The 25,728-nt window shown below is 40.1% G+C and overlaps 1 protein-coding gene across 3 annotated transcripts; it reads right to left on the reverse strand.

Moving 5' to 3' along the window:
• Positions 1–859: 859 nt before the first annotated feature.
• pip5k1ba (phosphatidylinositol-4-phosphate 5-kinase, type I, beta a) lies at positions 860–23,776 on the reverse strand. 3 transcript variants are annotated; one of them, XM_078271560.1, is made up of 14 exons: positions 23,658–23,775; positions 19,169–19,393; positions 15,525–15,655; positions 13,799–13,916; positions 13,529–13,681; positions 12,041–12,337; positions 7,607–7,791; positions 6,601–6,681; positions 6,256–6,304; positions 5,621–5,705; positions 5,394–5,534; positions 5,200–5,284; positions 3,341–3,437; positions 860–897 (listed from the first exon to the last, which is right to left on the reverse strand). In XM_078271560.1, exons 2-14 carry the CDS (start codon positions 19,271–19,273, stop codon positions 868–870), a joined length of 1,557 nt encoding a protein of 518 aa, XP_078127686.1. In that variant the 5' UTR covers positions 19,274–19,393; positions 23,658–23,775; the 3' UTR covers positions 860–867. The 3 variants fall into 3 exon arrangements, with proteins under 3 accessions (XP_078127686.1, XP_078127685.1, XP_078127687.1); XM_078271559.1 differs by lacking the exon at positions 860–897 and adding an exon at positions 2,708–2,863 and having other exon boundaries at positions 23,658–23,776; XM_078271561.1 differs by lacking the exons at positions 860–897; positions 19,169–19,393 and adding an exon at positions 2,708–2,863 and having other exon boundaries at positions 23,658–23,776.
• Positions 23,777–25,728: the final 1,952 nt, after the last annotated feature.

Below are 25,728 nucleotides of genomic sequence, written 5' to 3' on the forward strand. Positions count from 1 at the left end.
GAGTTGGAAAGTTAGAAAGGCCAGTTATTTTAAATTGAAAGTTGTCAAAAATTGGAATTGCTGAACCTTATAAGCATGGAAGAAGCTGCATCATCCCTGTCATATCTGGATAGGGGAGGGAATGGCTTATGGGTCAGAATAAGAGTTATTCCTGAACTCACCATGCCCTCCTCTCTTTGCAATATAACAAGGTTCCTGTTGTCATTGCTGTGGACCAAGTTCACGCGGCGATACACTGGTAAGAGCTAATGACGTTTATTCTTTGGCGTATGATTTAGTTTAGGGACATTTGTATAGAAGTGTGTTGTTTGTATGATGTTCATTGTGTCATTTTATAACATAATATAACTTTGTACAGCACTTTGTTCAGCCTAGGTTGGTTTTAAATGTGCTCTATAAATACATTGACTTGACCCTTGTGTTGTCTTCCTGTCGACCATGCAACCTTTTGGTTTTCTGGGTCATAATTTTAAATCAAAACTTTTTTTTTTGAAAAACGTATGGAACTACACATAATTTTTTGTATGACAATTTGGTTGAAAGAAACCCAAAATTCTGATATAGGAATTTAGTTTTTTCTTCACATGGAAAGAGAAGACAGAATGTTGCCTTTTAGAACTTTTGGAAGTTTGCTATATTCAGTATGTGGACTACCTCACTCTTTCCTTTGCCAATTTGTATTACATTACTGCTGATCAATTTCCAAAACATTCTGCAGCGTTTAATTTTTTTTCAAAGTGAATTTTATCAATGTTTCTTCTCTACCCTTCAGGCAGCAAAGACAGGTCATCTATCAAAGGGAAGAACATCGTATATATTTTAATGCTCAAGCAAGTTTCATGTTATCGATATGTTGATTTTCATACCTTACTGAAATGACTGAAAACCAGTGGCAGCCTGAAAGGAAGCAAACAGATATTCCAATATTTAAAACACTAAGGCAACTTTGGAAAATGGTCAGCAGTAATGTAAGGTGTATGCAATTAGTAACTGATTGGGTAAAACATGCACTTTTACAACACCGTTATGAACCTTTAAATGAATACAAAAAATATAACCATATATAAGTCAAGAACACCTCTGTCCTTAAGATCTAGACTGGACTTTGTTCTATTTAGGAGGTAAGCAGTTAAAACATCTGGGAACGTACAGATCAATCTCTCTGAGCAACCAGTTAAAAATAAGAGTGAAGAAGAGAAACGGCTGTCAGATATGATCAAGGCCTAGATTTTTGTCTTTCACACTCGCTGTAGTTTTTGAATCCCTCTATCTTCTGGCAGAGGCTTTGCGATCAGATTAACTCCGACGTCTGCAAGCTTCCCACAGAGCCTGAATACAACTGCTTAATGTGAGCAGCTTCATATAAGCCCGAATGAGGATTTTGTGGTTATGTAAGATAAGGCCTGTAGAAAAAGGAGATTCATTTGGCGTTTCTCAGGCTGACACAGATGAAAGGACTGAGCAGGCTAAAGAAGAAAGTTCCAGGAAGATGTGAGAAATTGCATGCTGGGGTAGCGGCAAGGGATAGGCAGACAGATGTAAGCATGTAATGCATATAAGGACTCTTGGATGAAGGATTCCCTTAGGCTACGTGTTTCTATTTTGGTTATTCATGTGTTCTGCTGAGCCAAATCTGTGTCATCATAAGGCAGGCTTTTTCCTGCATAGAGGAAGTTTTGGCGCCACCCAAAGAGGTTTTTAGCCAGCACCAAAGGAAAAATTACCAGTGCCAAAACGATAAGAATTCAGAGAAAGGTAGCAATTCAAATCCTCTCCGAATTTGTTCAATAGCAGTTTGCCAAACAACCGTTGAACAAGCTGAACTTGAATATGAGAGCTTATCTCAGTTTAGGCTGTATAGGACTCTCCCCATGATTTTAAATGTAGTATTTAAATATTAATATTTTTTTTAAGCAGTTTTGTTAATTGGGATTTTATTTACTCGAGCATAAAAGGCATTTTTGTTTATCAAATTGTCAGAAATAACGAATGCAAATGCATAGATTCCTGTCAAATAACAGACTCATTTTCTTTATTGTAGGGGGACCGATCATGTTTTCTGTGTTGCGAAGTCTCTTTTCGGTATTAGAATAATAAAAATCAATTGCTTTTTCAATCCACTAGATGGTGCAGTTGTTTTTTTTTCCTAGTAAGAATATGTCTTTTTCGATAAAACCGATGGTGACAAAGTTTTTCTTTGGGGACAAATTTTGAAATTAATAAGAGAGAAAGGTAATAAATTGCTATATATATATATATATATATATCGCAGAATAGCACAATATATTTAAATTGCAATAATATTGTATCGTGATATAAGTATCGTGATAATATCGTATCGCGATAATATTGTATCGTGGCATAAGCATTGTGATAATATTGTATCTTGACATAAGTATCGTGATATCGTATCTTGACATAAGTCTCGTGACAATATTGTATCGTGACAATATTGTATCGTGACAATATTGTATCGTGACATAAGTATTGTGATAATAACGTATCTTGACATAAGTCTCGTGACAATATTGTATCGTGACAAGTATCATGATAATATTGCATCATGACAAGTATTGTGACATAAGTATTGTGATATTGTATCGTGACATAAGTACCGTGATAATATCTTATCATGACATAAGTATCGTATTGTGGGGCCTCTGGTGATTCCCACCCCTATTGTAATATTACAAAAATGTTGTATTAGCTTAGTAAAAAAGTCTTAATATGTTGAGAATAACCTTACCATTTTGTGAATTGTAGAGTAAGTAACAGGTGAGAGGTGTCTTTCTTGCCCACAGTTAAATGACACGATTCGTACCACTTGTAAAAACGGAGAGTGGTGTTTATCTTCTCCAACTCTCTGCAGGAAAGTGAATAAATCCATTTTCCAAAATGTTGGAGTATTACTTTAAAACCAGGGTGGAAGGGTTTTAACATGCAGTTCCTCCAACGGCCCTTAAAAAAACTCCTCATTTCTCTCTTGAAATACAAGTTTTGCAAACATTTGCTCACAACACTATGCTTCAATTAAAGATATCACAGCTTAAAGAGAGGTATGTTTGGGCAAACTGTTTAATATACATATACTGTATATAATAAGAGTTTCAGCGACTCTGCTGTGGTGTTTGTTAGTAATTAAAAGGATAAGGTTGGTGATATTTTATATATTTTCTTGGAGCTGAGAGCCACAGAGAGGATCGGAAAGTCAGACAATATTAAGAGACGGACTACCAAATTGTTGATTTTGGTCTTTTCATGGGATTTGTTGACAATAAGATAAATATAGAATACATGTTTTTCATGCATAATGTATAGGCTTCTATAAAACATTTCATACCAAGTAGACATCCAGTTCAGACTCTGATTGGCTCCTGCTGAGAGACAGCAGAGGATCGTCCAGAGCAATCGTTGAACTGGAGGCTCGCCGCTCCTCACTGCAACATAAGAATACAGTCAGTGTATGTAAAGATGTAAATGAGCACACTAAGTTTGTGGTTTCTGCTTATAGCTCCACTTTTGATGACATTTTGTTCTTCAGGAAAATACAAACTTACAGTCATTCTAAATCTGGTGAGTCTCGACTTCAGTCAACAATCAAGGATAAAAGTAAACCTGAATTTCAGAATAAGATTGTTTTTCTAAATGACACAAAAAACAGAAATGAAGCCCACACACGTTTTCAGATTCTCCTAAATAGACCTGTAACAATTATTACAAAATTGTCTAATTGTCTTTTATTTTTTTACATAATCACGGTTTCTTTGTTTAAAGCGTAACTCTCACCAAAATGCAACCTAGGGTCTTTTTGTGAATGTACTCGAGTCAAACTTTTGTTTAAAAGCATAATTAGGACAGAATCGCCACTTTTAAGATTCAACGTATTTTCGTTTTCGGTCAAATGGCCTTTTGAATGGGAGTGCTAGGGGCACTACTATGATCGCATCAAAATCACTATTTTTAAAACACTAAGAAGGCTCGACACAACATGAAACTTTGCTCGAAGTATCACCAGGGTCTCTACACATGAACGCCAGCATTGAGAACATTGTTTGTGTACACAGAGTTTACTAAAAAAGGTTTTGAACAACTCACTTTAGCAGTTGTTGCTTCCGCTTGCCGCCATCTTGCCAGTCAAAAAGTGTCGATCTCCGAATGCGAATGAACGGACTCCATAGGAGGAAATATCATTCTTATATGAGGCTCCTTTTTCAACTACAAGGTCAATATTGATTTTCACTAAAAACAAAACAACAAATTAGGAGCTTTCCATCTTTACTCTCCTCCCTGTAACGTTGTATTCGGAGATCGACACTTTTTGACTGGCAAGATGGCGGCGAGCGGAAAAACCAACTGCTAAAGTGAGATGTTCAAAACCTTTTTTAGTAAACTTTGTGTACACAAACAATGTTGTCAATGCTCGAGTTCATGTGTAGAGCCCCTGGTGATACTTCGAGCAAAGTTTCATGTTGTGTCGAGCCTTCTTAATGTTTTAAAAATAGCTATTTTGATGCTATCATAGTAGTGCCCCTAGCACTCCCATTCAAAAGGCCATTTGACCGAAAACGAGAATACGGTCAATCTTAAAAGTGGCACTTCCGTCCTAAATATGCTTTTAAACGAAAGTTTGACTCGGGTACATTTACAAAAAGACCCTAGGTTGCATTTTGGCGAGAGTTACACTTTAACTGCAATAAATTGCTAACATTAGCTAAGGTCTTAAGGCGTATGACTGGTAAGTGTTGATTTTGTTTGACATGCCAAATTGTAATTACAGTATATAGGTTATTATTGGTCGGACTATACATTTTTATTATTATTTCAATTGTTAGTTGTTGGCAATAGACCCTAAACACGTTTATAACAACAAAAATGACAAGGGTGGGGGGATACAAACGTAATTATGTCTGGGACAATCAATTGAACCACAAAATTTGGAATTGTTACAGCTGTACTCCTAATACATTTATTTTTTCATTTTCTATGTATTTTGACCTCCTGGGCCCTTTTTTCAAGATTAAATGAAAACTCCATCACTGTGAAATATACCACTAGAAAACATTATCTAATCCTTTTCTGTTCTGCTCAGTTCAATACCTAGCATCGTGCTTTTTGTGAATGTGAAGTGATCGAACGATCTTTTCTAACTTTTCTAAATTCCTGGAAAGCTGAGATTTGACAACTGCATGCGTAATGTACCTGTTTTCAAGGTATTCTTCAGAATCTCCAGTGGACTTGAAAGAAACTCTCGGAAGAAGGTCCGGTTGCCTGGAGGAACTGTACACTGTTGTAACAAGCAAATCATCAATCAGTGAATCAAGCAAAGCCTCCCCGAAAACATTGCAAAAAAATGTTTGCTCAAATATCATGTTCAATGCTATCCTAAAGCTCACTGGTTCCATCCAGGTTGTCCATGCTTTGAGCCTTCTTCTCCTCCTTCCTCTCCTCCCTCTGCGGGGACAGCAACTCCTGAGAGGCTGACTTCCCTGCGTAGAGGGAACTCCTCTTCCTCTTTGAGGATGCTCCTCTTAAAGCTGAGACACACGCAGAAAGAGTGGTTTTTAAAAAGAGAAGCTCACTAATCTCAGAGTACAGGAGTTATGTTAGCTCAGCGACTTACGGTGAATCTTTTTAAATACAGTCGAGCCCATGAATTTCAGAAATCTGTCCGCGTAAAAACTGGGCCTGTGCACCGACACCGTGTCCTGGGAAGCAAAGGATGCTGTCAGATATAAATACGCACGCACGCACGCACACACACACACACACACGTGTAGATACATACAGTCATGTGAACACATTAGGACACCCATGCTAAAGTTGACTAAAAAGAGGAATAAAAAAAATCATCTTTAGGAAATTGATCTTAATGCCTTAATTAAAAAAATTAGGAAAATTCCAACCTTTAAGGACACCAATTTTCTATGTGAATGAATAATGTATCGGAAATAAATAAATGTTCTTCCTTAAAATACAGGGAGTATAAGTAAGTACACCCCTATGTTAAATTCCCATAGAGGCAGGCAGATTTTTATTTTTAAAGGCCAGTTATTTCATGGATCCAGGATACTATGCATCCTGATAAAGTTCCCTTGGCCTTTGGAATTAAAATAGCCCCCCATCATCACATACCCTTCACCATACCTAGAGATTAGCATTGTTTTATTTCAGTTAGCCTAAAAGCTGGTTTGATTTGCATTGAGAGATGATTTTATGGAAAGTACCCCATGCCAATCTGGATGGGGAGTTACTTACCCCGTCATGTACAAGAGCTTTCCAGGAGTGTTCCACCTTCTTGATGAACCTGCAATCACAAATTAAAAATACATGAATCTTATAGAAACTGTGTGTCTACGGAGCCTGGTGGCACACTCCAGACTCTCCTGACATATTCTATGGAGTCTGTGTATGGAGTGACAAAATTGAAGTGATCGTGAAATGGTAAAATGTAAATGTTAAGGCGCTGATTAAAAATGTTAAGGATGAAATATGACAGGCAAACACAAAAGGAAATATAAAAAATATAAAAAACTACTGTGTGTGTGTGTGTGTGTGTGTGTGTGGGTATGCGTGTATGCGTGTGTGTTACTGTGAGCTTACCTGTAGGACTGAAGGATGTCGATGATTCCTAAAAAGATGAGAAGGTTCTCGTCTTTATGTTTGGCAGGAATTCCACCCAATCTGAAAAAAAAGAAAGAAAAGAAAGACGCGTTAATCAATATTACAGAGTAACGGACCTCAACGTGTTTGGTGAAATAGTTATATGTGTAGCATACAGTATAGCTGACTTTTAAAAGTTTCGTATTGTTGCTATGGTGCCACCATCAAGTTGGTCAGTTGGACCGCATCGTGCGATTATGCAAACTTTCACAACGGCGAGTTTTTGTTCATGGGCAAGCAGTTTGTGTAAGAGTACAGAAGAAAAAGCAGAATAAGAGTCTTTGAAACAAAAAAGAGAAAAAGAGCTGCATAGAGAGAAGAGAGAAACACAGACAGACCTCAAACAAACCTAAAATAGCATCTTGAAGCCATCCCTCCACTCTATCAAACATCTTGAGTTGGTTTGGAGATCATAATCTGTAAAGCAGACGGCTACCAAAAGATAACCCTTAGCCCTACTCTCAGGTAGCTGCAAAGGAACGCCAATATAAAACCAAGCTGTGAAATGTCATGTTTCAATCTGTATTTTCCCATATGACATGCCCTCCAAAGCCAAAAAAGCTAATAAATAGTGTTCATCAGGGATGGACCAATAATCGGCCCTTGCCGACTATCGGGGCCGTTCTGTTTCAGTGTTTTATTTGCCTGATAACTGATAAAGTTAATTAATTAAAACTACTACTCGGGCGCCTGGATAGCTCAGTTGGTAAAGCGTATATAGAGGTTTACTCCTCGACGCAGCAGGCCCGGGTTCGACTCCGACCTTCAGCCCTTTGCTGCATGTCATCCCCCCCTTTCATATCTTCAGCTGTCCTGTCAAACCATTCCAAAAATCTTAAATTTGACTTAAAAGATTTTTAATTTTCACTGTAAATGCGTACCTGAAAAAACAGTATCTGTCGATCCCTAGTGTTTATAAAAGAAGAGAATTGCAAAAAAGTCTCACGTGTCGTCATCAGCCACCGGTTCAGGGGCCTTTGCGTTCCCCTGGATGGACTCGAGGGCGGTGGAGTAGAGGACTTTCTGTCCTCGCCTGCTGTCACACCGGTTTTCTCGGCTCAGCGGCTTCCGGTCGGAAATGTGAATCCCCAGCAGCAGACTGTAATCCATGATCTTAAAGCTCTCCAGGACCTGACGACAGACGGAAACTGAACATAAGCAACTCCAGCAATTAAACTCAAAGATTAAAAAAAAGAAAAGAAAAGAAAGTTACAGTTACGCACATTAAGACAACAGCTGTGTCCTCATTTGGGGGTTGAAGTCATAATGGGTTGACAAACCAAACCAATATCATTTTAATGCTTATCTTTTGATATGCTGAGATCTTCCAACTCTCTTTCTACAGTAGTATTAAAGCTAATTTAGTATGGATAATGGCATCTATATTTAATGAGAAAATACTACATTATGTGTCATGGCATGAGTTAGTATGTGGAATGGAATTAGGACACACAATGTGACATTACACCTGGCTTTCAGGTCTGGAGATGTGGGACACTGCTTATCAAGCATGACCTCTGACCTCCCTGTACTGCAGGGCGAGACAAAAGACAACTTCTAAGGCAGTAAATGGTCTTAAACTGTCAATATTTTATATATATATTATATTATGTCACATTCTAGGCTTTTGTGCAACTCTTTTACTCAGAGATATTATCTATTTAATAATGAGTAGCTGGTAATGTATTAAAACAAGACTTCGAAGGCTAAAATAACACATAAATGGAACTTTGTTTTTCCAATCGCCCACAGTAAACCTTGCTTAAACAAGCTGTAAATTAAGCTCTCCAACACCCGAGCAGGTCCCAGTTAAAGGGGCTAAACCTGGATCTACAAACCAAAAGAATAAGTTGGTACAGTACAGCATAAGCCTCATTCCCTCTCTGACCAAACCCTGATGTCATGAAGTAACTCCTGTAAACAAAGAGGCCATTACTTTCGACTGTGTTACCTAACACACTCACTGAGGTCGTGCAAAGAGGCCCAATAAGAGCACGTTACACCCAGACGGGCCAGTGTGCGCTCCAGAGTCCAGCTGCTCAGCCCGATCACAAGAGTCAGGTGCTTTGCTGTAATCCTCCATCAAGTGACCATTGTTCACACTAACAAAATAACAGGCAGGTCGCTAACGAGGCCGTAATAACAGCCTTAAGGTGCTTACACACCAACCAGACGGCCGACCGCCGGCAGAAAAGGTCTTTTTTCTCCAGAAATTCACAGCCAGACTGTCATGGCTGCTTGTTCAGAATACGATCTCATATTGTACTAAAATAGTTCACTGAAACGCGTTTCTGAAAACATTTTAAGTGAGAAATAGGCCGTGCAGTTGCTGAATCTGTCTTAATTTCAGATCGATAAAGGTCAGTTTAAAAGATTTTCGTCCGATTTTGAGAGGCTCATCCGCTCGCCATTTCCGGGTGAGTGCCGACTGCCCTGTCTCCGACTGAACATGTCGGGTCGGCCAAAATGAAGGCCGACGGCCCCTCGGACGGACGACGGCACGGAACACACCGAACAGACTCGAGTCACCGACCTTGCCAGACGCTCCTACGGCCGATAATCGGCTCTGTATGTCAGCGCCCTAAGCCTGAACGAAGAAAGCGTTGCTCATGGAAGTGGGCTGTCATGGTTGTATAATGTTATGTAAGGGGGGGGGTGCCGTGATCACTGGCCAAATTCAGTTCAGCCTGTCAAAAGAAAGATTTTAAACCCACTGTGAGCGGTTTAAGTGCTGAAACTATAAAACTATAAGTGCTTCTTTTATATCATTGTAAATTTAATATCTTTGGGTTTTGGACTGTTTGTCAATAGACATTTGAAAACATCACCCTGAACTTTGGGAACATGTGACTAAATTTCACAATTATTGCCATTTTTCTTTTTAGAAAAAAATGAAATGTGAATGCTGTGAAATGTCATGTTTCAATCTGTTATTATATATCTGTTATATATATGACATGCCCTCCAAAGCCAAAAAAGCAAATAAATAGTGTTTATTAGGGATGGCCTGATAACCGATAAAGTTAATTAATTAAACAGTGCGCTACTCAGGCGCCCGGATAGCTCAGTTGGTAAAGCGCGCACCCATATATAGAGGTTTACTCCTCGACGCAGCGGGCCCAGGTTCGACTCCGACCAAATTAATTGATAATGACAATAATAATCAGTTGCAGCTCTAGTCCTATTCAAAATAATATAAATGTAAACATAATTGCATGCTACTACTTCATTTCTCAAATCAAATACCTTGATACTGTCTCTAAACTCAGTAGCAGCAGATATTCAGGGGCTGCATCTCATATTTGACACCTCCGCAACTCCTCGGTTGAACCGGAAGTTGTTGTGTCCCTCCTCGGTGAAGGCCGTCTCAAAGCTCCTATTCCTGCCCCGAGGAGCGAGGAGCGAGCGTCGGGGAGGGATCACCGAGGAGCTATAGGCGAGGATACACGAGAGCAGCCTTCCCAGAAGCCGTGCAGCTGAAGGAGTTGCTAACTCCGCCCATACAGCTGACGAATTCATGTCACGCTTCACAGGAAAGGACGTCTCATGCTTCTAAAACACATCTGCTCGTTGTGTCTCTCCCGTGCCTCCTCGGTGGGAGGGACTAAGACGCGAGGAAGGGAGGCAAGTGGAGGACTCGAGGAGTGTTATGAGATGCAGAAAATGGTCCCCAGGGATAAATCCTTGTCATTTTTAGGACACTTGAGCTCCAGTTTGAGGTTGAAATTCTTACCAACACTTTGAACCATGAAAACTGATCTTAAAAACTGTTTAAAAAAAACTCAATGTATCTATCACCCTGATATGAAGACTAATACCAGCTCCAAATCCATTGGTAGACCAGTGTCCCCTACTGATTAGATAACATATACTCACCATGAATTCTCTTTGCTGGCAATTATGTAGTGGGATCTCACTGCATCAGGATGGATACAAACTATCAAGCTTTCTTTTAGGACTCTTCATTATAATCTCATACTTGGACACAGTTATGTACCTATGTTGTGCGTACAAATAAAAAAAAAAACATACTTAGGTGTAAATTGTATTTCCTTTGGTGGTTACAATGAACAGGTTCATTCACAACAGGCACATCTGCAGCGATCAGCTCCCCTAGCTAGCAGTGGGAGAGAGTTTAAAGTAGCCAAACTAATAGCTGAGTTTCCATTTAATCTTCTGAGCATACATGGCTCTCAGAGGATAAATTGTTTCCATTCTGTAAATTCTCCACCGCCACTCCATTAGAGCCACCTTCAGGCCACAATGTTTACTCTGACGCAAGATAGCTCATAATTAGGCAGATTTCCATGAATACCTCCGATCACATTCCTGCTCCCCTGAGGATGAACCCTCATTTTGATTTGACTGACCCTATGATCATACCACCCGCACCACCCTCAGGTCAAACGCTCTAAGAAATCATCCAGAGCATCAGGTATTTGGCTATATTTTGGACTAAAATAAATATTTTAGCCTAAAGACTTTAAAGGTCAAATATGTAATACATTTACTGTAATAAATCCAAAAATGACCCCAATGCGTCATCAGATATTAATGAAACATTCTAAGTCCAATTACTATCTTTTCTGACAACAATGCTAATGCCAGTATTTTCTCCTTTTGAAATTTCCGTTCTGTGACGGAATTTCTGTTGTTTCTGTGTTTTGGCCTGTGTGTTGTCATCAGCCCAGTTTGACAGCCGGGCCGGGTTGCCAGATATACCTGTAAAAACGTAAACCCAGCGAGCTACAGCTGTAACGTCAGTACAGCCATGAAAGCAGCAAATAAACAAACGGGATCAACGGAGATAAAATTCTACCCGACCTAAAAAAAAAAAACGGCATGTTTCTAACAGTTGCGTGACCAGAGATGTTACAAACCCCGGGTAAACGGCGAGGTTGTTGTGTTTTTAGCGGTTCCTACTGTAATTCTAAGCCGAAAAAGTGTGCCTATCAGTTGGGTACAGAGCTCGGCGTGAGCACAGGCTTCTATGACTGTCAATATAGCCAGCATCTAACGTTAGCTACTCCTCTGTAGTGTGAAGATGTCTGGCTATGTGAGACAAGCGTCTAGCAACTTTGTTGGATGCTCTCTGGATGAATTTGTACTGCAGTAACAGTTTTAAACACTAGCTGTCAGTATTACATATTGCACCTTTAAGTCACATGTGAAACTGATTTATGCAAAATGTTGTCAAATGAATAAGGTTTACAGAAAGATAAGTGGAAATGTCTAGCAGACACAACGGCCGTAATCCTGCATGCATTTTTAAATACTGATGACATTTGAAATATGATGCTTTTTAGAACAAAACAGCCATTCTATTATCCAGATAACCAACATCACCGCTAATAAATATAAGACATTGATGTGAACACACCCGACAGTCCCTCTGCAGGGTCTTCATCAGAGCACTGTAGGTGTCGGGGTCGAAGTGCAGGCCCTCGTGCATCTCCTGGAAGTCCAGGTCTTTGAACGTGGGCGAGGACTTGAGGCGCTCTTTGCGGGAGGCGCGGCGTTTGTACGAGGAACCCTTCAGGTCGTACTTGTAGTGCATGTTGATGGCGCGCGGCAGCACGTTGTTCATCACCACCACGCGGACGGTGACGCCGCCGCACTGGATGCAGTAAAGGCCGTAGAACTTGGGCAGCAACGTCCTCGGGTTCTGATTCAGGTTCTACAGTAACAGAGACAAAGCAGCATTTGTGTTCAGGATAATATGTTAAATGGAAGCGTAGAGACATCATTGATGCTATTGTTTGGCTTGTTACCAAGTCAAACTGTCAGAGCATCGTAATAAGAGAAACTTGAATTCTTGGCCAAACATAGTTCACTGGGTTTTTACTATGGTTTTGAGATGTCAATGAAATGGACTTCAGAGAAAAAAATCTAAGGCCTGATTAGAAGTATACCAAACGGAAACTGCAACTTAAAGTCAAACCCAAGACAGATTTTAAAATATGTAAAAATGACTCTGTTATGATTCGTATTTTTATTTAACATGGGTTTCCCACATAAAAAAAAAATAAAAATCTGAAAAGAAGCTGGAAGCACATCTTCTCTTTCTCCCTCATTGAGAAATCATTGGATCTGTCCTGTCGCTGTTCCGCTGATTGACAGTTGAAGGCGCTAAGGCACAAAGGAATGTAGTAACGCGCCGACAAATGGCATGAAGAAGAGGACGGCAAGCTAGCAAACACATGTAAACAATGCAGCATTTAAAATATTCAAAAACGTTTTATGAGGAAGGAATTGCATTCAATAGGTTTGTTCGACCTTACACGCAGTGTTTTTGATGAGTTACACTGATGGTGCGTGTCCACTGTCATCGTATTAACACGCTTTCCATTCATTGTCTATGTGAGCAGCCGGGCAATGCATTCTGGTAGCGCCGCCGTAACTTTCAAGAAGCATGGCGTCAAGTTGCCCACTCCTGTTTTGCATTAAATTGAGGTCCAGGCTACTTTATGCAAGTCAGGGGCATCCGGCTCAACACGCTGCCTCTCGAAAACTCACGAAAATCTTCTAAACTGACCATTCTCGATCTACAAATGAAGACAGGTTCAGCAACTACATAGCTTATTTCTCGCATAAAATGCTTTCAAAAACACATTTTGGTGAACTAATTTCGTAAAATATGACAAAGTTTCCAATCGAGCTGCCATGTTGATCTATTTTGAAATCTGGAAGCTTGTCAGTGGTCATTGAAGAGAAATTGATAACTGCAAGTGGCGAACCCATCCAGCACCCAATGCTCCAACTCCACAGGGCCACATTATGTCCAAAATGTCACTTTTTCACGCTTTGCTACATATGTGTGCTGGTGTGTAAACATAGTGAGAGTTTGGTTTTTGACACAGGAGCTCACCATGTAGTAACCAGGAAGCAGCTTCTGCAGGAACTCAGCCTCTTTATGCTGCACCGTCTTAATGATGAACTCGTCGTCGCTGGTGAGGTAGAACCAGGAACTGCTGGCGCCGGGGTTGCACAGCTCGATCAGAGGCTCATTACAGATGGAGTACTGGAAGTCAGAGCGATGCAACAGTTAGCAGGAGAAAGTGTTGCAATTGAATCAAGCTAAACTTACACCACATCGTGTTGAATCACCCAGAATGATGACATGAATTTCCACACTGACCAGATAGTCGTCTGGCTTGATGCCAAACAGCTCTCTGAAGTAGCGAAAGGCCAGCGGTGCGTACGTTTTCAGACGGAAATCTGGGTAGTGATGTGCTGGAGTCAGGTTGCTGCCCTCACTAGACAGAACAGAGGAATGTATTTAAGTTAGGATGAGAAAATGATCAATGTGCAGTAAGAAAAACCAGTAGCTGTTTGCAACATGCGGGCCTTTTTCACATGTCACAGTAAAAGCTATAAGATTTCACTACCAAGACTTATGATAATATCAAACACGTTTGATTTTGTCGAAACATCAAGATGGGAAAAAGACTGACCAACTCTAGCAAGACTCTCATAATTTCATTCTGATATTGGAAATTTGTCTGCGACAGTGGATTCGCTTGAAAAGTCGTGTAAGGTCGGCATACGGGGACAATAAAACAGAGCCATTGTTAATGTTATGTTAGTAACACTTGTACTTTTCTTATGATGTCAACGTTTGTGCTGTAAAAAAAAGACCTGTTGCTGAAATGTTTGGTTTTCTACTCAACTACAAGTTGATAGGTTGCAAACCTCCAAAAGTGATGTGTAATTTTTTATCATTAAAGCTATGTCATCATCATCATCATCATCATCATTATAATACTTATGGGTCCCATAGATTCCTGAAAAGGAACCTGTGAAATAAAACATTACCAAGTATTTTTGTTAAGGTCAACAGTAGTTGTTTGTCCATTCCTTTGTGTACATTACAACAGAGTATGATTTGCTCCTTGAGGTGCTTGAAAAGTGTTGAAAATCTGTTTAAAAACAGAGCAATTCACACCAAGTTTCAATTCTTTCAGCACTACAAACACAGTAACGTCCCCCTACTTTTCAATGGGGTGGACACAGAGACACACGTTTCAAAAAAACTATCTGCATGTCTAGATACCAACAGAGAGAGGTGGAAAAAAATAGTAGGCCTACACTGTTTTGTAATTTGGCTGAACTGATCCTTTATGTTTATTAAGGGTGTCACGACTTTGATTTTTAATTCGAAATCGACCGAAATTAAGTCACAATTCTCGAACTTCGAATTAAAAAATGGAATCGTCGATGCTACCACGCCCCATGTCACGTCCGGTCGGCTTGCCAAGCAGCTCTAAACAACATATCCGTCTTTAGGAAGAACATGAAAGAATGAAAAAATACAGTCATCATTCTCAGGGTATAAAAAGTAGTTATCTGTGTGCTATATGTTCAAGTGTTCGGAAATAGTTTGTTAAGACACTTAATTGTTCAGAGAAGACTCTGGACATGGCTGTTTTATTGTTTTTAGTTTGTTTTGTTGTGAACTTGAATGTCATCTTCTGAGAAGAAGACCGCAGTTACAAAAGAGAAACTAGACGGCGGTTATTTTGCTTAAGTTTCCAATTGACTGAAGATATAAGTTATTGTTACATTATGTTGTTAATAAATGTTTTAAATTTGACAATGTAGTGTGGTACGTTGCGAACAAAGGTCAGATATATTGTATAAAAGTCTAGTCTAAAAATGGCATAGCAACCTGTGCTTTAAAAAAAAAAAAAAAAAAATGTAAAAATTGAGAATCGAACCGTGACCTTAGAATCGAAAATGTAATCAAATCGAGGATTTGGAGAATCGTGAAACCCCTAATGTTTATTAATCGGAACTTGACTTTGATTACGTGTGTTAGCTACATGTCGTGTCAACAATAAAAATGGGTTGAAATGAGAGAGTACCTGGGCAGGAAAACGCTCTCCACCACAGAGAAGTCCTGCATGAGAACATCTCTGTCTGGTTTCGAGCTGAGGTTTCCCACAGCGTAACCGATGCCCAGCTGGATGGCTCCTTTCAGGGCGGCCGCCGTGGGCTAACAAACCACAACAGGGAAGAAAAGAACACATTTGTTTAAAAAAGAAATCGGGGCGCCCTGACAGCTCACCTCGTAGAGCAGGCACCCCATGTACCGGGGACTCAGTCCTTACCGCAGCGGCCCAGGTTTCCAATCCGACCTGCGGCTCTTTACCGCATGTCTTCCCCCCTCTCTCTCGCCCCAAATATTTTACAGACATACAAGTCTAGAAAGGCTGCGACATATGGCAAAGACACTCACAAGATTTTTTGTAAGGTGAATTATTTTATTAATAAAGTGCCCATATTATGAAAAAAACACTTTTTCTGGGATTTGGGGTGTTATTTTGTGTCTCTGGTGCTTCCACATGCATACAAACTTTGAAAAAAAAACATCCATGCTGTTTTGAGTGAGATACGGGTTTCTGAATGTATCCTGCCTTCAGTGGGTGAGCTGTTCAAAATCTGCACGGCTTTCTACGTCACTAGCCGAAACGAAGGGCCTAGGGGGCTAACCGTTAGCATGCTAGCGCTAGCATGCTAGCTCGTTCGCAATGGCAAAACACTGCTACAACACACACAAATTCACCCTAATCTACAAAATAATGCCGCGTTCTATTTACCTCGGAACTCAGAAGCCGGAACTGGGAATGACGTCATACCCGAATGGCGCCTCCCTAGGGAGGTGTTCCAGGCACGTCCAGCTGGGAGGAGGCCTCGGGGGAGACCCAGGACTAGGTGGAGGGATTATATCTCTAACCTGGCCTGGGAATGCCTCGGGATCCCCCAGTCGGAGCTGGTTAATGTGGCCCGGGAAAGGGAAGTTTGGGGACCCCTGCTGGAGCTGCTACCCCCGCGACCCGACCCCGGATAAGCGGATGGAGATGGAGATGGAGATTTTCATTAGCTCTAGCCCGGTTAGCTATTGTTAGCAATACCAGTTGATAACAACGCATTACGCCGTTTTTTTGTGCATGCAAACAGCGTAACAACATGTCCACAGATAGAAGTTGGACATGCCTGTGTGAACGACTGATTTAGTGACACAAATAAGACAGAAGTGCTTATAACTTTATGTTACTGCAGCTTTTCACAACTGTTGATACAGGGGGCAGCCATGTTGGATTTTGAACTCAGGCTACTGTGAGGTTGTCCGAGTTTCGAGTTCGTAAATCCGAGGTCAGGGGGCGTGTTTACGACTTTGACCTCGTTAAAACTGAGTTCTGAGGTAAATAGAACGCGGCATAAATTGTATAGAACTACTTACATGTCCCTGTTCTGCAGGTATTCCACGCAAAGTTGGAAGTGCACCCTCGTTCAGAAGAAGTCTCCCGGCTAATCCTGCCTTGTACAGGCCGAAGTTGGAGAAACAGCTAGCTAGCTCATGTAATCCTTACCTAGCTACTGTGCATGTGCGACTGACAAAAAAGATGTTTCAGAAGTTGTGAGGTCTCACTCTGTAGCTAAAACAGAGACCTGACACAGGGTGAAAAGAGGAGCTGCAGCAATGTGCAGTACAACGAAAATATGGTGTTTTTAAAAAAAATAAAAACCATGTAAACCTATTCTGATAAAATCTCAAATTACAATTATGAACCTGAAAATGAGCTTAATATGGCCACTTTAAAATGTAACTCATTCTTTTTCTTTTTTTTAGTGGTGCCTTTTATGTTCAATTCAAAGTTCAATTTGTTCAATAAAAAAGTGTTGGAAATGATTTCCTTCCAGGTGTTTTTAATCCAACAAGCAATATGTTGTATTTTAGCAGAATAATGAAAGCAGAACTGAGTACACTTTAACATCTGTTTCTTTATCGCAAGTAATACTGTTATCGCGATATTCACAACTTTATCACATATTTTCCTCATATTATGAAGCCATATTCAAGTTCCTCTGGGAAGTTCCGTGATCACCTGACGTTTCGACATTTTGAGGTAGTAAATGCTAACCTCACTCAGCACACAACATGCTCAGGGGGACAATGCTAACATGCTGAACGTTAATGTTTACCATGTTCACCATCTTAGTTTAGCGTGTTAGCATACTAAAGAATGCATCAGCACATAACACAAAGTACAGCCACCACGAAAACATTTTTAGCCATGCCCGTTATATGACTGATTGGTCCCGACTGAAATATCTCAACAACTATTTAATAGATTGCCATGGCATTTTGTACAAACATTTGTAGTCCCCTGAGGATGAAACCTAATGACTTTAGCGAGGTTTAACCAGGCAGTATGTGGTGCTGTTGAATTGTGTTGCATTACACTGAGAGGCATCTCTTAATATTTAGTCTAACCTCACTGATTGACTGATTACTATGATACAAAGTGTATGTTAAAATTAAAGACTGGTCTCCATTGAGGTTGGATTATACTATATTAAGTTCCATACACTGTACAATTATTTGCATAATTTTACCAACACTGTTATTTGTATTGGTATGGAAATTTCATTGAACTTCTTTTTCATTTCTTAAGATCAGTCATTACTTAATAACAGAAATGACATGACACACGTTGGCCACCATGGAAACCATTTTAGCCACGCCAGTGGGATGACTCGGGACAGCAAAGTTGGTCTGTTGGTTGGTCCGCCACTTTGGTCCCGACTGAAATATCTCAACAATTATTTGATGGATTGCCATGGTATTTTGTACAAACATTTGTAGTCCCCAGATTTTTTGTTTACTTATCCTCATGGATGTATAATAAAACCTGGATACATTCCTATGAGGGTTGCTCAGTGGTGCATGAAGCCGAAAAAAAGTTCCCCAGAAGAACCAAACTAAAAACATTTGCGATAATTAATCAGTTCATTCATTAATATTAAAATCAACCCTTTTAAATAAAATGGTTTGATGGTAGAAAAGTCTAAAACCATCTACTGATAACCACGATAGAAAAGTTTTTCAGTAGGCTATGGAGACATTTAGACCAAATAAATCTCTCAAGTAAAATAAAGCATGGCATATTTCACAGAGCTCTCCAACAAACTGAACAGCAGCGAAATCTCTCTGTGACTAAAAAGCGGAAGCTGACCAACCCAAACGCCTTGTTCACCCCACCACTTCCCGCCATCGCCAAACAGCTGTTACATAATACAGCCAACTAACAAAAACAACATTAAGCTGCAAGTATGGTGTTGCTCTTTGTTTTACTTCAACTGCAATTTTACATCCTTATTTTCATTTTGATGGGATGTTATGACCCCTGAGATTTCGACTTATTAACCGCAACATATGAGGAAATTAAAGCTCCCCCCCAACATTTCTGAAACAATTTGCCAATGCGTTTTTCTTATCTTCAAGTATCAAATCTACTGAGAGGTTTTAGTCACAATAATTAGGAAGTGTCCTATGCTGTGTTTTAAGAGGTAGATGAGTCCAGTCCAATACATTGTGGTGTCACTCATTTTCAGTTTTGACACCAGCAATTGCATAATAGTGAGTGTCACTGTCTTCTTGAGCATATTTGAGATATTCCCTTCCTTGGAAATTATGACATGAATATTAATGACATCCACTTACCTTTTTATGATCCTTTGAGGGTTTGGTTCCTCTTCCTACACTTTCTGTGGTGGCGGGTGACATCTTTTGGACAGAGGGAACTTGATCAGAGGGAAGCTCGGCCATCCTTCCTCCAACTGTCAGGCTGACTGAGTTCCTAATTTCCCCTCAATGATGAACGAACCGGTCGCAGTGATTTACCTTAAATGGGCTTTACTGAAACGGCATTTTCCAGGTGCAGTGCTCCTGTGGGTGAGGTAGATAGAAGAGGAATGACACAGTGTGGTGGCATTTGCATGGATGTCAATGCAAAGCACATGTCAGCTGGCGAAAAAAATCTGCATGGCTACGACTGATTCACAGCCATCTCTTCCACAGTTTGTGTGTCTAGTTCTGTCTTACTAGGACTTACAGAGCCTTGAAATGTGCAGACCTCTCTGTCCGGGGTACTGCTGCGTTCTCAGGGACCACCAGTGTTGTTTGAGTTTATAACTCCCAAATCTCTCACAATAACCTTTGATCCTCATTAAGAAGGATTGGGAAACCATTAAATGCCAAATTCCCCGGTTTTATAACAGTACACAAAGGGGGCTCAGCCCAGTTCTTTCTTGCTTATGTATGTGACAACAACAACTCCCTAAAAAGGCAGGAGTGATTACGGAGACGGAAACAACAAACACATTGACTGCTACAGTACTTCATAAAGGAGCAGCTGTTACGATTGCTGCTGCAGGAATATTGCTGGGAAATCCACGTGTTGATTACATGGAAAACATTTACTCGTGTCATACATTTGCAGCAGGATCCATTAAATGTTAGTCAATGTTAACAACTCATGGGATTTATTTTTTGTATTCTCACCTTTTGGAAGCTCCATAAAAAGGTTTATATATAAATGATTACACAAAAAAGAAACTCCCACACACTGTCTAACTTGCAAAGATAAATTTAAAAGCTGGCAACGTTTCAGTACTAGACCTTCATCAGGAAAAACATTGCATTAAAATATATATGAAAGTATGCACTCTCAAGGGTACATACTGTCACATTGGACTGTGAGTGATGTAGGAATGACGATGGTTTAGTTTCACTGCCAATTATGGATTTGTGGATTACAAAACAAACACTGCTGCAACAATGGCTTGTATAATTAGCAGCATTTTATTTTTTCAATTCAGCACTTTGGTAATACAAAGGCTCTACAGAGTGTGTCCCAAATGCTGCTGAATTGGTCAATATAATGTAAATCAGGCATATTGAGAAACTGCATCCATAGAGGAGCAGTGGGTTGGTATTTGAAACTGAAATGTTTTAATTTCGGTCCGAAATAATTAAACAATTTTGGAAAATAGAAAAAAAACAAAAAAAACCAGCCCTGTCTCTTAAAATTTGCATTCCTAAACAACTAAACTGCATTCTCAATCACGGATTACGTTTGTTTTTGACGTATCACAAATGTGTTTTTTAATCAGTCAGCATATAGGGACAATTTAGGTAATATTCATATATTTTTTTTAACATTATTATTACATTTCTCATTCAGCTGACCTTTTTATCCAAAGCGACTTCCAACTAACATTCGCACACGCTCCCACACCCATGGCACACTGTGTGATGTCAACCGCCACCGCAGAAAGTGTAGGAAGAGGAACCAAACCCTCAAAGGATCATAAAAAGGTAAGTGGATGTCATTAATATTCATGTCATAATTTCCAAGGAAGGGAATATCTCAAATATTCTCAAGAAGACAGTGACACGCACTATTCATTGCTGGTGTCAAAACTGAAAATGAGTGTGGAAAGTCACTCAAAAACACTGGTAGAAGACTGCTCTGCTATGCGCGTGTACCATATTCTTCTACTGGCAGCACGACTGACATGGCAGGGCATCTCCGCAGGCGCCACAAACACTTTTTAATGTTTTTGACAACTCTAAGAGCAGCTCTAAACAACATATCCGTCTTTAGGAAGAACATGAAAGAATGAAAAAATACAGTCATCATTCTCAGGGTATAAAAAGTAGTTATCTGCGTGCTATATGTTCAACTGTTCGGAAATAGTTTGTTAATTGTTCAGAGAAGACTCTGGACATGGCTGTTTTATTGTTTTTAGTTTGTTTTGTTGTGAACTTGAATGTCATCTTCTGTGAAGAAGACCGCAGTTACAAAAGAGAAACTAGACGGCGGTTATTTTGCTTAAGTTTCCAATTGACTGAAGATATAAGTTATTGTTACATTATGTTGTTAATAAATGTTTTAAATTTGACAATGTAGTGTCAAAATACCTATCAAAAAAAAAAAAAATCTTATTCTTTTGATCATTCTGTATAGACAAGAATCTATACTTAACTGCCTCAGGATGTGGTATTGTGGTCTGACTGGGGAAGAAGGAAAATGTTTCATAAGGGTCATGTGTTTCTCAAGGATTCTCAGTTCTCCGGCAGTTTGTTTGTCGTGTGTTTTGGAGGCTGCGGAGATCAAGAAACCTCTTAAAAGATTATTCCTTTTTATTAACAGATTTTGTGATGAGTGGTTAGAGTAGTAAATGGGGTTCATTATATGTACGTAAAGGTTTAATTTCAGGTTTCCTCTGTATTGAAATCACAGAGTGACATAACAGCACAACGTGGCTAAAAATATGTAAGATCAAGCATTCTTAGGTGCATTAGTTTTCCTTCTGCATAGTTCTTAAGATTAGATGTATGGCTTTCCATTCAAAACAATGACAAACATAAATGCTTAGTCTGCTAATTGCTGATTAAAAACACTAATAAGATTGCTGTATATAATAATAAATAAAATACAAGACAACAATTTGACTGTGAATGCAAAACAAGAAGAAACTGTCCAAATTACGCTATATATAGATGTTGCTATATGCATTACCCAGATTAAATCTTTGTTATGTAAATGTCTGCTCTATGGGCCTCATAGTGCGAAAGCAGCGACGATCATCAGGGTCACTTTATACGGGGAAGTTGAACTATTATTTAGCTTCATGCGCCACTCTCATAGGAATGAACCGGGCTCAGCCTCGAATGCTGTATCCAGGTTTTATTATACATCCATAAGAGGATAAGTGAAAAAGCCAAAAATGTCAACCTCATGGTGGCGCTACAGGAAAAGTCAGCGGATCTCCAAAGTCATTAGGATTCATCCTCTGGGGACTACAAATGTTTGTACAAATACCATGGCAATCCATCAAATAATTGTTGAGATATTTCAGTCGGGACCAAAGTGGCGGACCAACCAACAGTCCAACTTTGCTATCCCCAGAGACATCCCACTGGCGTGGCTAAAATGGTTTCCATGGTGGCCAACGTGTGTCATGTCATTTCTGTTATTAAGTACTGACTGATCTTTAAAAATGAAAAAGAAGTTCAATGGAATTTCCATACCAATACAAATAACAGTGTTGGTAAAATGATGCAAATAATTGTACAGTGTATGGAACTTAATATAGTATAATCCAACCTCAATGGAGACCAGTCTTTAATTTTAACATACACTTTATATCATAGTAATCAGTCAATCAGTGAGGTTAGACTAAATATTAAGAGACGCCTCTCAGTGTAATGCAACACAATTCAACAGCACCACATACTGCCTGGTTAAACCTCGCTAAAGTCATTAGGTTTCATCCTCAGGGGACTACAAATGTTTGTACAAAATGCCATGGCAATCTATTAAATAGTTGTTGAGATATTTCAGTCGGGACCAAAGTGGTGGACTAACCGACAGACCAACTTTGCTATCCCCAGAGTCATATAACGGACATGTTGGACATGGCTAAAAATGTTTTCATAGTGGCTGTACTTTGTGTTATGTGCAGATGCATTCTTTAGTATGCTAACACAATTCAACAGCATACTGCCTGGTTAAACCTATAAGCAAAAAAAATCCTCATTCAGTTTGCATCCATCAGTGTCCATGTTCAACTCTGTCAGCTTGAACAAATCCAAAAATAGCCACGAAATGGAATCAACACTTTTCGAAAACAGTTTCAACATAAAATGAGCATTAGAACCTTCATGGAGGAGCATTTGTAACATTTCTGTTGTGTTAGATTGCATTAGTTTGAGCTTGGTGTACAGGCAGTAAAGGGCATACGGAACTTGACTCAAGTGAATATTTAAACCTGCCTCTGTGACACGACATGCACACTGCAGCTCTTTTGCATACATGTAAACAATCCCTTCCAGCCGACATTTTACTTTCTGTCTGAGTGAAGAGAAGTGCAGTTGATTTCCTCTTGTGATACTATCATCAGTTCATCTTCCTCCTGAACGACACACAGACAGCCTGTACTGGCTGCGTGACACCATACAATCATGATTATCATCATCCACAACAGGACAATGGTACAAACAATGTGAAAGTGTGTGAAACGGACATAAAAGTTAAACAAGTGGCTCTATCCTCACTTCATGATAACGTTGAGAGGAAGAAAAACTTTGTTGATAGCAATGAGAGACAAGCACAGAAAGCAGAAATGAACTCTCTGTTTCTTACCTTAACAGGCCATGGTGGAGTGGTGACAGTGGTGCATGCAGGTCAGTGGAATCACACGCCGATGTGTGATCGCAACTCTGTGGCTGACTGACTGACTGACTGAGGCGAGATGAGAAGCACAGTGCTGCTGCAGGGACTGTAGAGCATCCTCACCACTTCCTCCCTCTCTCGCTCGCTCTCTCTCTCTCTCTCTCTCTCTCTCTCTACCTACCTGTTGTATTATTTCCCAGACGCCTCATGAGTCAGACTTGTCGTAGTTGTTAGTGTTGCATAAAGAAGTCTGTAGAAGAAAAATGTTAAGACCAGAGTCTATATTACATTTCCTACTTCCTTGATATACAGTTATACTTATTAAATTGTGATGTTGTTATTGTAATATTGCAAAGCAGTCTATAAACGAAAAAAGGAGAATTTGGTCATGTTAGGAATTTGGAAGGTACAGATTCAATTCTTTTTATTAGACATTTTATCAATATTAATAATTAACTTCGTATTTAAATAATAGTCGGGGCACCACAATAACTGAACTGTGAAAGCTCCAGCTCCAGCAGCTACAACAGTAATACAGCTGCTTACACATTGATGCATCAGAATGATAATATGTCAGCCATTTTTCTGTAGAAAGAGTACTTTCACTTTTTCAGTACATTTTACTGAGAGTAAGATTTTGAATGCAATACTTTTACTTGTAAAGGAGTTACATTTGTTGCGGCTGGTGAGTACATGGGACATGGAAAGGAGCCGAACACAAACAGAGTCATGCAGGCAGGACTAAAAACTAACAAGGTAACAAGGCAGGAAGGGGTCCACACCAGAAGGTGGTCCGAACAGCCAAACTTATCACAAAGGGTTAGGCAAAGAATAAAGCAGGTCAAGCAGGTCAGGCAGGTACCAGGCGACAGGGTTCCAGGAAACAGACAGAGTGCATATGCTAGAGAGAAAAGGCATGAGGAACATGGCAAACTGGCAAGGATTGAGTGGAAAATGATTAAAGCGGAAACAGATGAGAAGGTGGGCGGGGCAGTCAGTGATGGGGAAAAGGAGGGAAAGTCAGAGGGCATCTTGTTGACGGAAATGGTTTTGAAGGGTGGAATAGGGAAGATGGCAAGAAAGAAAAGACTGAAGGTGCTTCTCACGTTGCTTAAATTGCCTGCTCGACTCCTCTTGCGTCTCTTCCTCACGTCTTAGTCCCTCCCAGCGAGGAAATCACGGGAGGAGAGAGGGACCGAGGAAGTGTCACATGAATTCGTCAAATGTATGGGCGGAGTTAGCAACGGCTTTCAGCTGCACGGCTTCCGGGAATGCTGCTCTTGTGCATCCTCGCTCATAGCTCCTCGGAGATCCCTCCTCCATCCTAGCTCCTCGGGGCAGAAATAAGAGCTTTGAGATGGCCTTCACGAAAGAGGGGCAGAACGACTTCCTGTTCAAGCGAGGAGCTATAAAGTAAGAGACTTGGGAAGCAGTCAAAGTAGTAGTAGTTCTTCTTCCATCAACGACGTCAACCAGGGACATTGTGATTACATGGCTCAATCATTTATTTGTTTTTCATATTTTTTCTGCATTAAAAAGGAGAATTCCGGCCAATTTTTACATTAATCTTGATCGCTATAAATATGCAAGTACTTTTGATTGAAAAAAACCCGACCTAAATCGGTCCTAGCAAACTTGAGTTGCTGCAGCTATCTCTACGAGCTTCCACTGAGCTAAAACGGCAGTTGTCGGGGCCGGTTTTAGAGTGCCTTTGTGTCTCTGTGCCTCTTAACAGACACAAAATGCAATTAAAATGTCTGTGCAACATGAACAGGGCCCTTATGTGACAACAAGATGCGTTTTCAATTCAGACATTGCTTAAATTCACCTACACTGTCTCAATCCTGCCGGTAGCTAGCTCGCCCTGTTAGCTGCTAGCTGCCGTCCGTGATAGCTAAGTGTGTTCAGCCAGGCTTCTGTGATAATCATCACGCAGCAGTTCCGTGTGTAATTGTAGCTCATCCATTTTGTGTGTGATCGATCTGGTGTTGGTGAGTAAGAGGCTTGGCAGTGTCGATCTGTGTGGTAGTTCCCTTAGCCG

Source organism: Sander vitreus, chromosome 16 (assembly GCF_031162955.1).
Source record: "Sander vitreus isolate 19-12246 chromosome 16, sanVit1, whole genome shotgun sequence".
Lineage (NCBI taxonomy): Eukaryota > Metazoa > Chordata > Actinopteri > Perciformes > Percidae > Sander > Sander vitreus.

Coding starts and splice junctions, on each gene's coding strand:
- pip5k1ba (XM_078271559.1), bottom strand. CDS start 19,273: ATGGCCGAGCTTCCCTCTGATCAAGTTCCCTCTGTCCAAAAGATGTCA. Junction 13,682..13,798: donor TCAAGCCAGACGACTATCTG/GTCAGTGTGGAA, acceptor TCTGACTTCCAG/TACTCCATCTGTAATGAGCC. Junction 12,338..13,528: donor TGCTTCCTGGTTACTACATG/GTGAGCTCCTGT, acceptor CTGTTACTGTAG/AACCTGAATCAGAACCCGAG.